The 13,319-nt window shown below is 40.2% G+C and overlaps 2 protein-coding genes across 7 annotated transcripts; one reads left to right on the top strand and one right to left on the bottom strand.

Moving 5' to 3' along the window:
- Nucleotides 1–74: 74 nt before the first annotated feature.
- On the top strand, nucleotides 75–12,488 carry LOC145962766 (uncharacterized). Of its 5 annotated transcripts, none has more exons than XM_083084086.1 (14): nucleotides 75–203; nucleotides 1,652–2,695; nucleotides 3,043–3,194; nucleotides 3,807–4,076; nucleotides 4,421–4,577; nucleotides 6,729–7,132; nucleotides 7,329–7,645; nucleotides 7,768–8,003; nucleotides 8,097–8,270; nucleotides 8,536–9,082; nucleotides 9,160–9,239; nucleotides 9,386–9,465; nucleotides 9,716–9,968; nucleotides 10,091–12,488. In XM_083084086.1, the coding sequence occupies exons 2-14, from the start codon at nucleotides 1,660–1,662 to the stop codon at nucleotides 12,121–12,123; spliced, it is 5,739 nt and encodes a 1,912-aa protein (XP_082940212.1). In that variant the 5' UTR covers nucleotides 75–203; nucleotides 1,652–1,659; the 3' UTR covers nucleotides 12,124–12,488. The 5 variants fall into 5 exon arrangements, with proteins under 5 accessions (XP_082940212.1, XP_082940209.1, XP_082940208.1 ...); XM_083084083.1 differs by lacking the exon at nucleotides 75–203 and adding an exon at nucleotides 241–478; XM_083084082.1 differs by lacking the exon at nucleotides 75–203 and adding an exon at nucleotides 241–1,263.
- On the bottom strand, nucleotides 4,673–6,422 carry LOC145962770 (uncharacterized). Of its 2 annotated transcripts, XR_014435946.1 has the most exons (3): nucleotides 6,126–6,422; nucleotides 4,943–5,774; nucleotides 4,677–4,809 (listed from the first exon to the last, which is right to left on the bottom strand). XR_014435946.1 is itself a non-coding variant. In XM_083084113.1 (2 exons), exons 1-2 carry the CDS (start codon nucleotides 6,360–6,362, stop codon nucleotides 5,124–5,126), a joined length of 888 nt encoding a protein of 295 aa, XP_082940239.1. In that variant the 5' UTR covers nucleotides 6,363–6,422; the 3' UTR covers nucleotides 4,673–5,123. The 2 variants fall into 2 exon arrangements, 1 of the variants encoding a protein (XP_082940239.1); XM_083084113.1 differs by having other exon boundaries at nucleotides 4,673–5,774.
- Nucleotides 12,489–13,319: the final 831 nt, after the last annotated feature.

Below are 13,319 nucleotides of genomic sequence, written 5' to 3'. Positions count from 1 at the left end.
CGTAAAAAGTAGCATGACGAGGCTTTATGATCGGTAGCGTCATTCCGCGACGCTTATAAATAAAGGCCGAACGGACGCGTCTTCCCGCCGCCTTTCCGTCTATTTTCGAGACGGGAACAGGAAGAAAGCTCGACGCGGACGAGCTAACAGTCGCGCATGCCCGACTCTCGCCTCGACGGCGTCGCGACGCGCCTCTGCATCTCGTACGTATACCCTCTATATTCATGCACACATACACGTGGACACTAACGGCGAATGCTCGTCACCGAAAATAATCGCGCACTATCGCCGAAGTCTCGAAACGCGCGGCGCCCGACGAGCTTTTCTCGTTTTCGTCGCGAAGAAGCGACCTCGCGAGGTCACACGAACTGATCCACGTCGCCTTCATTCGAGAGCCAAATCTCGTGAAGACAGATCTCGATCGAGATCATAACGAGGAGAAAAATTCTTATACTGCGATCTCAAGCGGCAATCAAATGTAAAAATAAATTAAAGTCGTTTTCGTGAATATATATAATTGTGATCGACTTGGAGAAGTGTTCTGTCGAAAGAAAGAATTTCTTCTAGTAACGTTGATACACGTGAATGAATGTGGTGAAAAGTAGTAGATTTTAAACTTGCGTTGAAAGAAAGATCTGTGATTGAATAAATTCTTATTTAGTGAAAGTTAAAAGGGAAATAATTGAGATACGTCATTTTCTCTTTTTCTCATCTGAATAAAGCGAGATGAAAGAAAGTTGAGTGGATCGTAACAAAGAAATTGTGTTCCTCTAAAGCCAAGAAAGTTCTGATTTTTATGAATGAGCAGTTAAACAGCTGATTTAATGCAGCAAATCTTATGTCTTACGATAGTGATCTAAAAACGAATACGAATGAATGAATAAATAATGAAAAAAGTAGTGGAGCGACAATAAAAACTAATAAAAGCAATTATGGTGAAAATTTTTATTGTCTCTCAAATAAATGAAGCGGAGGATTAAAATTCCTTTGTACGCTCTATTCTGGCTCTTGCAGCAAGAAGTGCATCAGAGAAACGCATTTGAAACGCGCATTCCTTTCCATAATATTTATACGATCAAATGTTGATGAAACGAAGCAACACTTTGCACGCATCATCAATTAGATTGCATTTGCATCTACCGAAGCGTCTACAAACAAATCTGACAAGGAGCCATTATTATCATCAAACAGAGATATCCAGATTACTCTTCGAGTAAACTAAAGTAAACGAAAACAGCACTAGTGGCAAGAAGAATATGCAGTGTAAAATATTTTTTTCTTATTCAAAAACAATGATACATGATTGAATACATGATTCGATGAAAAAAGTCTGATCATATTTAACAAGATAAACAAATTTCAATATAAAACTTCCTTTTACAATTTCCTTTTTATCTTGTTTCAACAATAAATATATAAAAATAGGGAAACTTAAGGAAAATATAAAATCACAGAAAACCTGGTGCAAGTCAAATTATACGAATTTTTTATAAATATCCCAACTGTATTATAACGTTTCTTCAACACTCTTTCAAATGTACGTTGAAAATGACAGCGTCATTAAATATACATAATTGTCATCCGTTGAAGGAAAATTAGTTGTTACGTTCCATCAGGTGCAAGTATCTAAATCTCACATCTTTCCATCCAGAATATCCAATGGCGGAAGACAATGCTCGATCGATCGAGGAATCCGGCGCTCTCGAAGTCGAGAGGAAGCTTGACAAGCCGAGCCGTCCGCGAGATCAAAGAGGAGCTGCCAAGGTCAAGGACAAGCCCGAGGATGCTCGACTTCCGACCCCGCCCCCGGATCCGCAGTGTCTGCCGATCGCGCGGGATCGCACGTCTCGCGGTCCCGAGGAGGAGGAAGAGGATCTCGCGACTTATCTCAGCGAGCTCGGCGCGTCTCCGTTCGAGGGCCACTCGTTCGACTACGATACCACGCCGAATTCGACGACCTCGGCTATGGGTGGCGACGCGGTCCCCTACGCCGAGGAGGCGTTCGAGCACCTGGACCGGCTGTGCGCACTGACGGAACAGATCCTGGAGCTGCGCGATCGCAGCTCCAAGTTCTTCCGGCGCGTGCGAGGTCTGGAGCGCGTCAAGGTGCAGAGAAACGCCGATCGGCGACTGGAAGTTACATTGGCGAACGACGAGGAGGAGCTGCTCCGCGATTTCACCGACGAAGACACCGGTTTCGCAGAGTCGCTGTTAGATGCTATGCTGTCGAATTGTCGGGATGCCGCGTTGACGCCGAAACGAGGCGAGCGTTTGAACGTACGATCGCCCTCGTCGAGGCAACGAAGCCGATCGCTGGCCGAGCAGAATCTCGCCTCGAATCTGATCGAACGGGTGACCGAGGCGGCGGATAAACGAGATATATTTGCGAGAAATGCGGGTCGAAACGCGGGTCGAAACAGCGGCCCGAAAGTAAGCAAATGGACCAGGGTGAAGGCGGCCTTCAAATGGGAGCGAGCGTGCACCAACGATCTCGCGGACATCGCAGAATTGAGCACGTCGGCGACAGCATCGTCCACACCGACGACGAAGTATCTGAGGATCCCGGACGCGGTCACCACCGGAAACTGGAGCACCGGACCGTCGCTCTCACCCTGTACCAGCGAAGTTTCCGGCCCGTCCACGCCGATCGGCAGAGTATCGTCCGCATCATCGTCCAACGAGGAGGTGTTTGATGGTAAGAAAATATTTCTTCATTATTATAATACCTCCTATTGCATATTTTACATTTATTAATTTGATGAGAATCTTCCTCAAGATCAAAATTTTAAGACAAAACAAATTGCGCAGTTTAATCAGAATTTAAGATAATTGCAAATTGAACTTCAGGATTGAAAATGATAATTTTGGATAAATCTTAATTTTTCTGATTTTATAAATATAAATCTGTTTGACTATTAGATGAATTAAAATTTGATATAGTGTAACAATACATATGCTCTGTATCTTTTTCATATAAAATGTCATGATTACTCATATGTCTATAACAAAGAGGTACACTTCGATTATTACATATTTTTCTAGATTCGCGCAAAAATATTATAAACTATCCGGACCGACATTTGCCACTAGTGAAAGATGATAAAAAGAAGGATGATCCAGATCGACCCGCTCGATCACTTGACCGAGACACTCCCATAACAGAGAGTGTCTGTTCCGTAGAATCTCCGAATGAGGTAACATCTGTTTTATAGCGGGAGGCGGGAAAGCGAGCTTGGGTGATTTAAACATATTTTCTCCGTAAAAAAATGTATAGACTTTATTCTACGTTTTCAATCAATTTTGCTGCGGCGGTTCACGTTATAAGAGCAGCATCGATAAGAACCCTCCGCGAAATTCCTTTCTCGCAACATACGTATACACAAGTGCCGACTTAAAAATATCCACGGCAACGCGTGCGTGCCACGTACGGCCGCGCCCGTTGAATTTCTTTGATCAACGCATCGCGAACGTATCCATTAACGGACGTTGTCCCATTCTGAAACACGAATCTTTTTAGGACATTTTTTTATCATTTAAAATTGCGCTCGTGATACCGAGATGTCTCGTTATTATTAATTATTTCAGTCTCTTTAAACGAGAACAAAAAATTATTCTAATATAATTAAAAGAAAATGTGTGCGTTATAATATAATATATTCTATTCCCTCTTCTTTCATGTCATAAAAATTTCTTTCTTTTAGCATATATTATTACATGCATTTAAAACAATAATTATTTATTATTATAATTGTGAATTTCGCTTATTATTATATAAAATAAATTCTCTTGCTTATTCTTAATAATAGGTAAATCGCAATAAACCGCTGATTCGTATTATATCGGATGCGGATACAACGATGCATGCTGTGAACGGAAGAGATCCGGAAGTATCGTCGAAGAGACCGACGCCGACTCTGACGATCACGATACCATCGAACGAGGAGGAAATCAGGAGCTTATCCTCCCCGGAATCGATATCTCCTCTTCCTTCGAGCACGCAGGATTCTGGTGGAAGCTCACCGCAACATCCCAAGATGCGCCAGGATGCATCGAGTCCGAGGGAATTTAAACGACAGGTTGGACAAGTGGCATGTGGCATGTCTCTAATATTCGAATCTATCGAACAACAATATATTTAAAATCCAATTATTGTCATTTTTTAATATAAAACCGATGACGCTTGGGAAAAGTTAATTTTATGTCAATGTTCATTAAAATTAAAGTCAAGTTTCTTTTTTTTATCTTTAATATCTTTCAAGATTCATCGCGAAACTTGAATGAGACACGCCATATTTTATCTACGAAGAATGCACTGTAAATAAAACAGGGAATTCTAAATTCCGCAAAGATGCTTTCTCTTGCCAAATGATTACATCGCACAGACTTCGCTTCGCGCATATATAATAACGTTCGGTTCCAGCATTCGACGATCGAGGAAGCGGTAACGCAAGCGCCAAAGATACAGCGACAAGATTCGAAATGGAACAAGGTCAGACGTGCTTTTCTGACAAATGCCACCTTCAGCGTTCCACCGAGCCCAGTTAGAGTGGTTGCGGCGCAATCATTCACGAACGACGGTGAGAGTTTTATATAAATCTTTCTAAAAAAACATCGTGTAAACAAATATATATTTTGTAAACTTTATAAAAGAAAATATACTAATGCAAAAAGATTTCCTACAACGCGAGAAAGCTTATTATATCAATCGCAGAAAAATATGTGCATTACTACACTGTATTCGCTCTATTTTGATCAAACATTTTATCGAGAACCAGTAAAAGTTTCGCATCTTTATGGGAATTCGGGATCCTAATTTTAATAGATTTATTACATCATTAGACACTCTTAAACTCATAAATCTTGATCGTATAAATCTCTGTAGAATACTTCAAATAAAATACTATTTAAAGGCATACGAAGATGAATAAAATAGTTCTCTTACATATCTATTTTTAACGTAGAGATAAACATGAGACTGAGGGAAAAATTTTTGACCTATTTCAATCTTAAAATCCTTTGCTATTTTTTTCTCTTACATCTTTCAATTCTCACGATTATATTTCTGGATATCTTCAATAGCGCATTTACGAGTTTTTTTATTGCCCAGTTTTATATCGTTTTCGCTATTTGCTCGATTTTTTCAGCTGAAGAATGCATCTCTCCAGATATTTTACCAATTTGGTCACTTTCTTATGGTTTATTTCGATCGCTTCCTGCGCCGTCATTTCGTGTGCCTTCATGACTGTCTCTCGAAGTTTCGTGATCTCTTTGAGCTTGAGACGTACTTCCTCGTTCATTTGATCGAGCCTCTTTGTCGCTTGATCCAATTGTTTCTTTGCGCATTCCGTGAGATTAAAAGGAACATTGTGCTTACGGCATGCGACCAGATTTCTCTGTGCACATTCGACACATCTAATCACATCATTTCGTAGATTCTTCAGCTTGTATGTTATGTTTTTTGTATTTGCAGCGATCGCTCGTTCCAGAGCGTCGAAAGATCGCTTTATCTCGTCGTTGAGTAGCAATATCTCCTTTCGCATCCAGCTGCCATACGAGACATCCAATCTGATCAGTTCGTCGAGTTTTCCCGAAGTCGCCCTGAACAGCTTTTCCATTTGAATCGCATGAGCGGCATTGCTGCTCTTCAAACTACTTTCCACATTGCTCGTGATTGATCGCGATTCGTCCTCCACGAATTTCACTAAATTCTCGATACGAAGTTTTAAGGATTGTCGCGCCTTTAAATAATCATTGCCAGCTGTTGTTGCATCGCACTAAAATTTATTATTGCGCTTATTATATTAAAATGAAAAAAAGTGAACTGTATAAATATTTCGAGCTAATTTTTAAAAAAAAGATTCTACTTTTACTAATTACTTTAATTAACTTTAATAATATCCACAACTCTTAAGTATTGATTAAGTTTCGATAATCTAAAATATCGATTAAATTCATTCAACAAATAATCAGATAAAAATCATTAAGAATTTTATGCATAGTGCGATATCATATTAATGAAAATGATATAGATAAGTTAAATGTTCAATATGTATTTATATAATTTTGTCGAGAAATTTAAAACCGTCTAACAAAAGAAAATGTAAATTAAACAACTCGCGTTTTACTTTTTCAGATTTAGGCTTGGAGAATAACTTTTTACAATATAATTGTGCAAACGATGGCTTAGGACTTTGTTTCAGCTTCTTCTGATATTGTACGGGAGTTAGATGAATTTTGCTTCCTGACCAATTAGTAAACTTGCCATCTTTTGATATTTTTTTACTGAAGCGAAAAGCGGAGAATGAATTTTTCGCGATATTGTTTACAATTTGACGGCCTACTTGAAAATTTTGCGGCAACATGCCGAATGAAACTTATATATGTCACATGTTGTTTATTAAGATATAAGATTCTTGAAATAAAAAATCAACAAACAAAAGACATATCGAAATATCGCATTTCGAGTCGATAAAGTAACTTCGAGCAAAAATTAAGCACACACAAAATCAACGAAGGAGACACAAATCGTGATCGCCCCGATTTTTGTCTCAGAGTTTCATATCAAGATTCATAAATACGTAATTCAGCTTGTCTTTATTTTTAAATTTCAAAACTTAAGAAACGCAACTAACATCCATGAAAATTCACATCCAATGTTCCTTTAACTCTTTCACATGCTCATTATTTTGTGCTTCTTGTTACCGATTAAATATCTTTATTATAAACAGATACACGCCGAGCTCGCAGCTGTAGCGAAAGCGTCGAGGATCTTGGTAAAACCATTACAGGTATCAGCAGCAACTATAACAACAACAACAACAATAACCACTGTCGGGAACGAGAGACGCGCAAGGATTATCAAGCATTGCGGGAGAAGTTCGGCGCCGAGTTCCACCGGAAGCTGGTCGAATGGGAGCGTCTGAAAAGCGCACGAAACGCTCGTGATGGTCTACCGTTGAACGAGGAACGGCTGGCGCCCGAGTTCCGGAAGAAGCTACAGGATTGGAAGCGGACGAAGAAGGGCCGACGATCCGGTGCGGTCATCGAGCAGCAACGTGTCAGTCGTCGACGGCTGACTGACTGGCAGCTCTGGCGCTCCTCCTCATCGAAACCCGAGCTCAGGTGTTACAATGTACGTTGGTCTCACCAGCAATTATGTCACGTGAAATGAGTACCTTGAGATCTAATGAAAGAGAGGGCTGCTGTAAAAAAAGGACCTCCTGTTCACAAAAAATATTAAAAAGAATGATTTATTTTTTAAATATAAAAATATTAATATTTTTGCCACAATTATAATTGTTTTTAATACAAAATTTTTCACATGATAGAAAAATCAGAATTCAATCGGTTCGCGCGGAAGCTGCGCGAGTATCGGAAGCGCAGGGAGCTTTGGCAGCGATGGAAAACAGCATCTCTGCGAGGACTTCATTAAGCGGATGGAGGCGTGGAGAAGGATGAGCGAAGCCGCATGTCGAATCAACGAGAGACCGAAATCGCCGATGAATCGTATCACATCCGATGCCATCGACGAAACGGAGTTTCTCGCTTTAGAAAAGCTGCTGTTACTATTTGGACAAAGGATCGGCAAGGAACGTCGTGAGAGCGACGCGAGACAACTGAATGATTGCTTTGACGGCGATTCAAGGTACAGAAATTCAAACCGTGTTAACAAGTCTGGATATTTTTCTAATGCAATTTTTTGTTAAATATAAAAAATAATAAAAGCCAATAATGTGTGCACAAACTGTAAATTATTTTTCATTAAAGATTCATGGCTATGTCTCGAGGCGTAAGCTGTGGCAACGAAGTGCTGATTCGTACATCCGTCGGATCTTATCGTTTCGAGGGCATATCCCGAGAATTCACAAGGAAATTATACGATTGGGAGAAGCATCGCGGAATATCACCCAGATCCTCCACGTTCCGTCTGTTGGGACCAGGTTATACGCCATTCACGCAAGATTTGAACGAAGTTACATTGACAGAGTCACCGAGTGCGACGGGTAAGATTAAATCATTTGTCGAAAAGCTTGATATTTTCTAAAACAGAATAATATTATTGTTACTATATAATTACACAATTTCACAAATTGTAGGAAAGAATCGTGCATTCCACTGGACCCTAAAAAGATCCAAGTCTGACGGCAGTGTCTTCGAAGGCAGTGTTCGCGACGAATCGTTCGCAGTGCGTCGATCCACGAGTCTCCAATCTCTGATCTCTACGGACAAGCTCGAAGATGACACTCGAATGAACACTTTGCCAGTTTCTAGTAAACATACTATTTTAATGATTTTTTTAAAATACCTTCAACATTTTAACACGTTCAACAATTTTGCATGTCGCAGTTTTATTTTTAAATATGATCTATATATTCCTGGCTATTTTTTTTTTTACTTAATTTCATAATATATTTTATCTATTTATTCATGTTTTATAAAAATTATGATTACTACTTATTGTCAGATAATTCTCTATCAACGCTACTAATAATTTATTTAATAAATAATTTAATATAAATAATTTGTTTATTACAGATAACTCGCAAGGAATCAAGGATCCCTCGGAAGACATGGCAGTGGAAGATTCCGAGCCGGAGGCGATGATCGTCGATATCGAGGACGTTATCGAGGAGACCGCCAGTCCTTTGACCGGAGTACAACCTCATCAAACGCCGGTATACTCTGTTGCGGCCAGCGAAACCACCAGTATCGCCGTCCCTCTTGGTACAGTTACATCCAGCCACGAGCCATCACCGGTATTTTTGGTCGAAGCCGAGGATAATGAGAATTGTAAACCATGGAACAACAGAAAGTGGATTAGTCCAAAAGCTCGCTCGAGCGAGAATAGTCCGAGTCCGGAACGCTGTTCGCTATCCGAGGATTGTTCTCGCAAGAGAACGACACTTTTGGACGAAGATAAACCGAGCTGGGAGTCATCGTGTGAAGAAGGCAACAAGGAGATTCATGGATCCACAGGCTGCACTGAGAAAACACGCTGTTCGGTCTTAGATTCTGTAAAATTCGATCGATCGATTGGATGGACTGAAGATACTTGGGACGAGTCGCGCGATGAGGCGAATAAGTAAATCGAATTATTTCTTCAAAAAATTATCTCTTTTTTATGGTAGCGTAATATTGATGATTTTACGACATTTTCAGAGACTCGATTACATTCGAATTTCCTCTTACTCCGATTTACAAGAGCAAAAATGACACCAAGAAACAAGAGCCTTCTTTTGGTAAGAAATTCGTCAAAATATTATATCGATTTTTTTTAGATATTAGATTAAATATTTCATTGTCAAAATAATCTCTTATATTTTCTAAGTTTTTCAATTTTTCATCTTGTAAATCATAAGTTATTTTATTTTTCGCTGTCTTTCAGAAAATGACAACCTTGAATCTGCGTACTTTGCGAATAATTTCGAAACTATGTTATCGATACGGAATGAGGAAGAATTAATGGTACATTTAGATAATTTAATTTTGCTTTAACATATTGATTTTGCACGTTGCTATTTATTTAGTTTTAATATTTTTCAAATCATAAACGTATCATGAAAAAAGAAACAAATTGTTTATAAAAAAATACTTCTTAGCAAAAATTTGTCAAAATTTGCGAGATGCCCGAATCATTATGTTGAAGCTCAAGCTTTATGGAAAAGTAAGTTTTATCATAGCGCAATTGAAATTAGCATCCTGTCGGTACAACCAGGACTCGCCGCGCACGTGGACCAAGGAGATGAACGAGACGAAAAAGATTGAGGACTTTGCAAACGAGTCATCGAATAATGGACAGACGAGCGACACAGAGGATTTTCGAGATGACAAACACAATCAAGAGGCTAAAAGAGAAAAAATAATTCTCAGCACAGATTTTTGCACTTATCAATTGGCAACAACAATACCATCTTCAGACCGCCGCGATTCCATAGAAGTTTTATCGAAATTGTCAAATTCAAACTTAGGTAAGACATGTGTATTTTTTATTCTTTTCTAATCTTAATTTATATTTTTATTATTTAACTACTCATTTTATATTTTTGTTTTCTTGCATAAATATCTTATTATAATAATTTTTTTCTGACAGATGATAACAAAGATATGTCGGAATCCTGCGATCTTAATATTAAAAACGATATTACTTCAGTGTATTATGAGAATTGCAGTTCTCCCGAGCTACAGAACGATATTGATCGACATTATGAAATTCTCACATTTAAAACAGACACCTGCGGTGATACGATGAACAATCATTTGTACGAACCGGTTGATTGTCACGAACAAGTATGCGGTTCCTCTTATGATAATGGAAATAACTGCATAAGAGAAAATCTTTCGGAAACTCCGAAAAACCTCTTGACCAATACGATTCAAACTGTACCGATAACCGTCTCTAGAGACAACGAAGCACGCTGTTTAGAAAAAATTCTGATCAACGAGGAGACATTAAACAAAATAATCGTTCCCACGGCGAGCACAGAGGACGGAATGAAAAGTACAGAGAGAACCCGAAATCGTTTCGCAAGCGTAGATCGTCCGGATGAAGTCGTCGAGAATCGACCGAGCGATTGCAATCTGTCTACGAAGATCATGACTCGCGACAGCCAGATTGATTGTATTAAGAAGGACGGTTCTTCTTCCAAGAACGTTTTTATCAAAACAAAACGCATGATATTCGGTCCGTTTCGCCGCTCAGAGGACCGGGCATCTTCGAGGAAGGAGAGCGATGGCTCCATCGACGGTCGACTTCGACGTTCATCCAAATCTAAAAGCAAGTCGAGATCGGCATCGCCCAAACTATGTCGACAGGACGCTTTATTGCGCGTATCGTTGTCCTTACCGTGGCCTCTACGCTCCACCTTGAAAGACAGCGAGACCCCCTTTGAATCTAAAAAGAGCTTAGGAAGCAAAACGGAAGATGTAATAACAATAGAGCAAAAAAATTCGCCCTGCGAAAAGAATAGTATGAATAATAAAACATTCAATGATCGACTAACTGAGGAAAAGTTGCTATCACCAATTGATGTAAGTCAGGAAAAGATTCATCACTCGGACGCAAAGTTTATGACCGCGCCGATAAATATATGTTCATTCGAGATTTCTACACGACTTTCTGAAGGACCAGATCCATCAAGAATAATATCGATCGAACAGAACCAGTGCAGTCAAACGCAGAACGATGAAAAACGCGGGTCAGGTATCAGGTTTAATCAAGTGAATTTTGAAGGAAAGCGGGACGAAGAAAGATTCAGTCGAAAACAAGACGAAAGGATGCAAGAAGAGATTGAATTTGGCCAAAGAGAGGATGAAGTAAGTCAACAGGATGAGAATCATATAAAATGTGACGCGGTATCATCCGACTTGATACACAAGCTTAGAATACTCTCGGATGCTGCGGCGAGAAGGGAAGGTCGAGCGACAGAATCTCTCATAATCAGCGATCCGGAATCGCGTTCCTCTAGGATACGACGCGCCAAGGAAAGCTTCCTGTCGCGTCGAGGCGGTCCTTTCTGTCGCTCCATGATGGAGTCGACGGAAGCTGCGGATCCTTGGAAACGTTCAACGATGATAGCCACTCAGATGTCGATCGAAACGTCGAAGGCGAATGAGATTACAATGATTACTGCGGAGTCCAAAGAGACAGAAAACGCCGGAAGTCGAGCGGAAATGGTGTCGTTGACCGCGCAAGACGAAATCATCTCTTTAAGCGAGGATAAAGTCGATGCATGTCAGAAAGATCTCGCGATCGATGATGTCCGATCGGAATCACTGGTAAAATCGGCGAGTGCTGGTATGATCAACATAGATCCCAATACATTCGGACGGCTAGTTACGACCGATCGGGGATGCGAGTCCTTGCCAAGGACGATCGCGAAGCGTCGCGACTCTTCGGGGCCGCTGGCGAAGATCGTCAGCAAGCTGAGGCTGTCACGGTTGATTCGCGCTAAAAACGTCGACGGTGGCGGCATGAATACGATCTCAACCTTGTGCAGGCAGAGTTTGTTAATCGACATGCGTGGTGATCCTGAGAATCGTCAAAGCAACGAACAGGAATCTGAGAAAGATTCGTCTGCGAAAGATAAAGATAAGGATGATGATCATTCAGGTGAATCTTCTTAATATACGTATAAATAAAAATTTACTCAACATATTGTTTAATATTTCAAGTGTATCTGATAATTTTTTAAATTCATTTCTTAAGTTTATTTCGATCTTGCAGCTACAAAAAGTAGTCTTGAGTAATAGATCAGCTTTACTTTCTTTACTTTCTTTCTTTTCCGGTTAGATATTGATGTTTCAATTAATTTCATTAACAAAAATCTAAAGGCGCTAATAATAAATATATAAGCAATTGAAAGTAAATTGATTTCTCGCAAGCTATTTCCAGACTTGTTAATAGATAAAGATACGATTTTTATATTCATAACACAATTTATTATGACAAAGCTACGTGAAATTGAAATAAAAAGCAAGTTTAGAAAAAATCGATGCAGTTTTACAACATCCTGTCAGTCCATGTAAATGCGAATCTCGCGCAGGATTTGAGAAACTCGCGAGTAGATTCGTGCCTTTGGAAGAAACGCGACTTGAAGATGGATTACACTAAGTCGTGCTTTCTTTCATTTTTAACAATACTCGCGCAAACAGCGTGTCCCCGCGCGCAACGAATGGCAAACACAATGACGGACGGGTCCGGTGTTTGATTAAACGAGATTAATGTCCCCGGGGCGATCTCGAGTGGCGAAGGGAGAGCGTGCGCGTGTCGCGAGCGCGTGCCTCCCCGAAGTCGCCAGGACTCGATTCTCTCCCTCATCCCTTTCGCCATCCCACGTGCGTTCCGCCCTGGTTCCAACCGAAAGACCTTTCCACGTGGAACGGAGCGAGGATCGTCGAACCGTCGCTCGATCGCATTTAAGCGGATTTCAATCGGCCTCGAAACGATCGTGCAAACAAACCGTTCGAGCGGCGTCAGCGACTTGCTTTCGGCCCGCGCATTGTGTATAGCGCAACGTCGATTGACGACGAAAGTGCCATGGGAAGGATGTTGATCTCCGACGAAACGATATCCCTCGGGACACCGAGGGACGCAAACTCGCGTTTGTGTTCCGTCGAGCTTCAATTTCCCTCTATGTGTATCCGATAAATGTAATATGTTCATTTTTTTCCGCATATATTGTGACCGAAATATTTATTGCTATATCGTCATCCTTATGCCAAAACTATGAATGTGCAAATTTTCCGATTTTTCATTAATGAAATTTTCTTACACAATTTTAGGCACGATATTAATGTAAAAATTATACATAGTGTTTAAA

This window comes from Camponotus vicinus, unplaced genomic scaffold (assembly GCF_025532165.1).
Source record: "Camponotus vicinus isolate PSW18456_S1 unplaced genomic scaffold, iyCamVici1.0 SCAF_12, whole genome shotgun sequence".
NCBI lineage: Eukaryota > Metazoa > Arthropoda > Insecta > Hymenoptera > Formicidae > Camponotus > Camponotus vicinus.
Note: the sequence above shows the minus strand (reverse complement) of the source record. Positions and strands in the feature narration are given on the sequence as shown.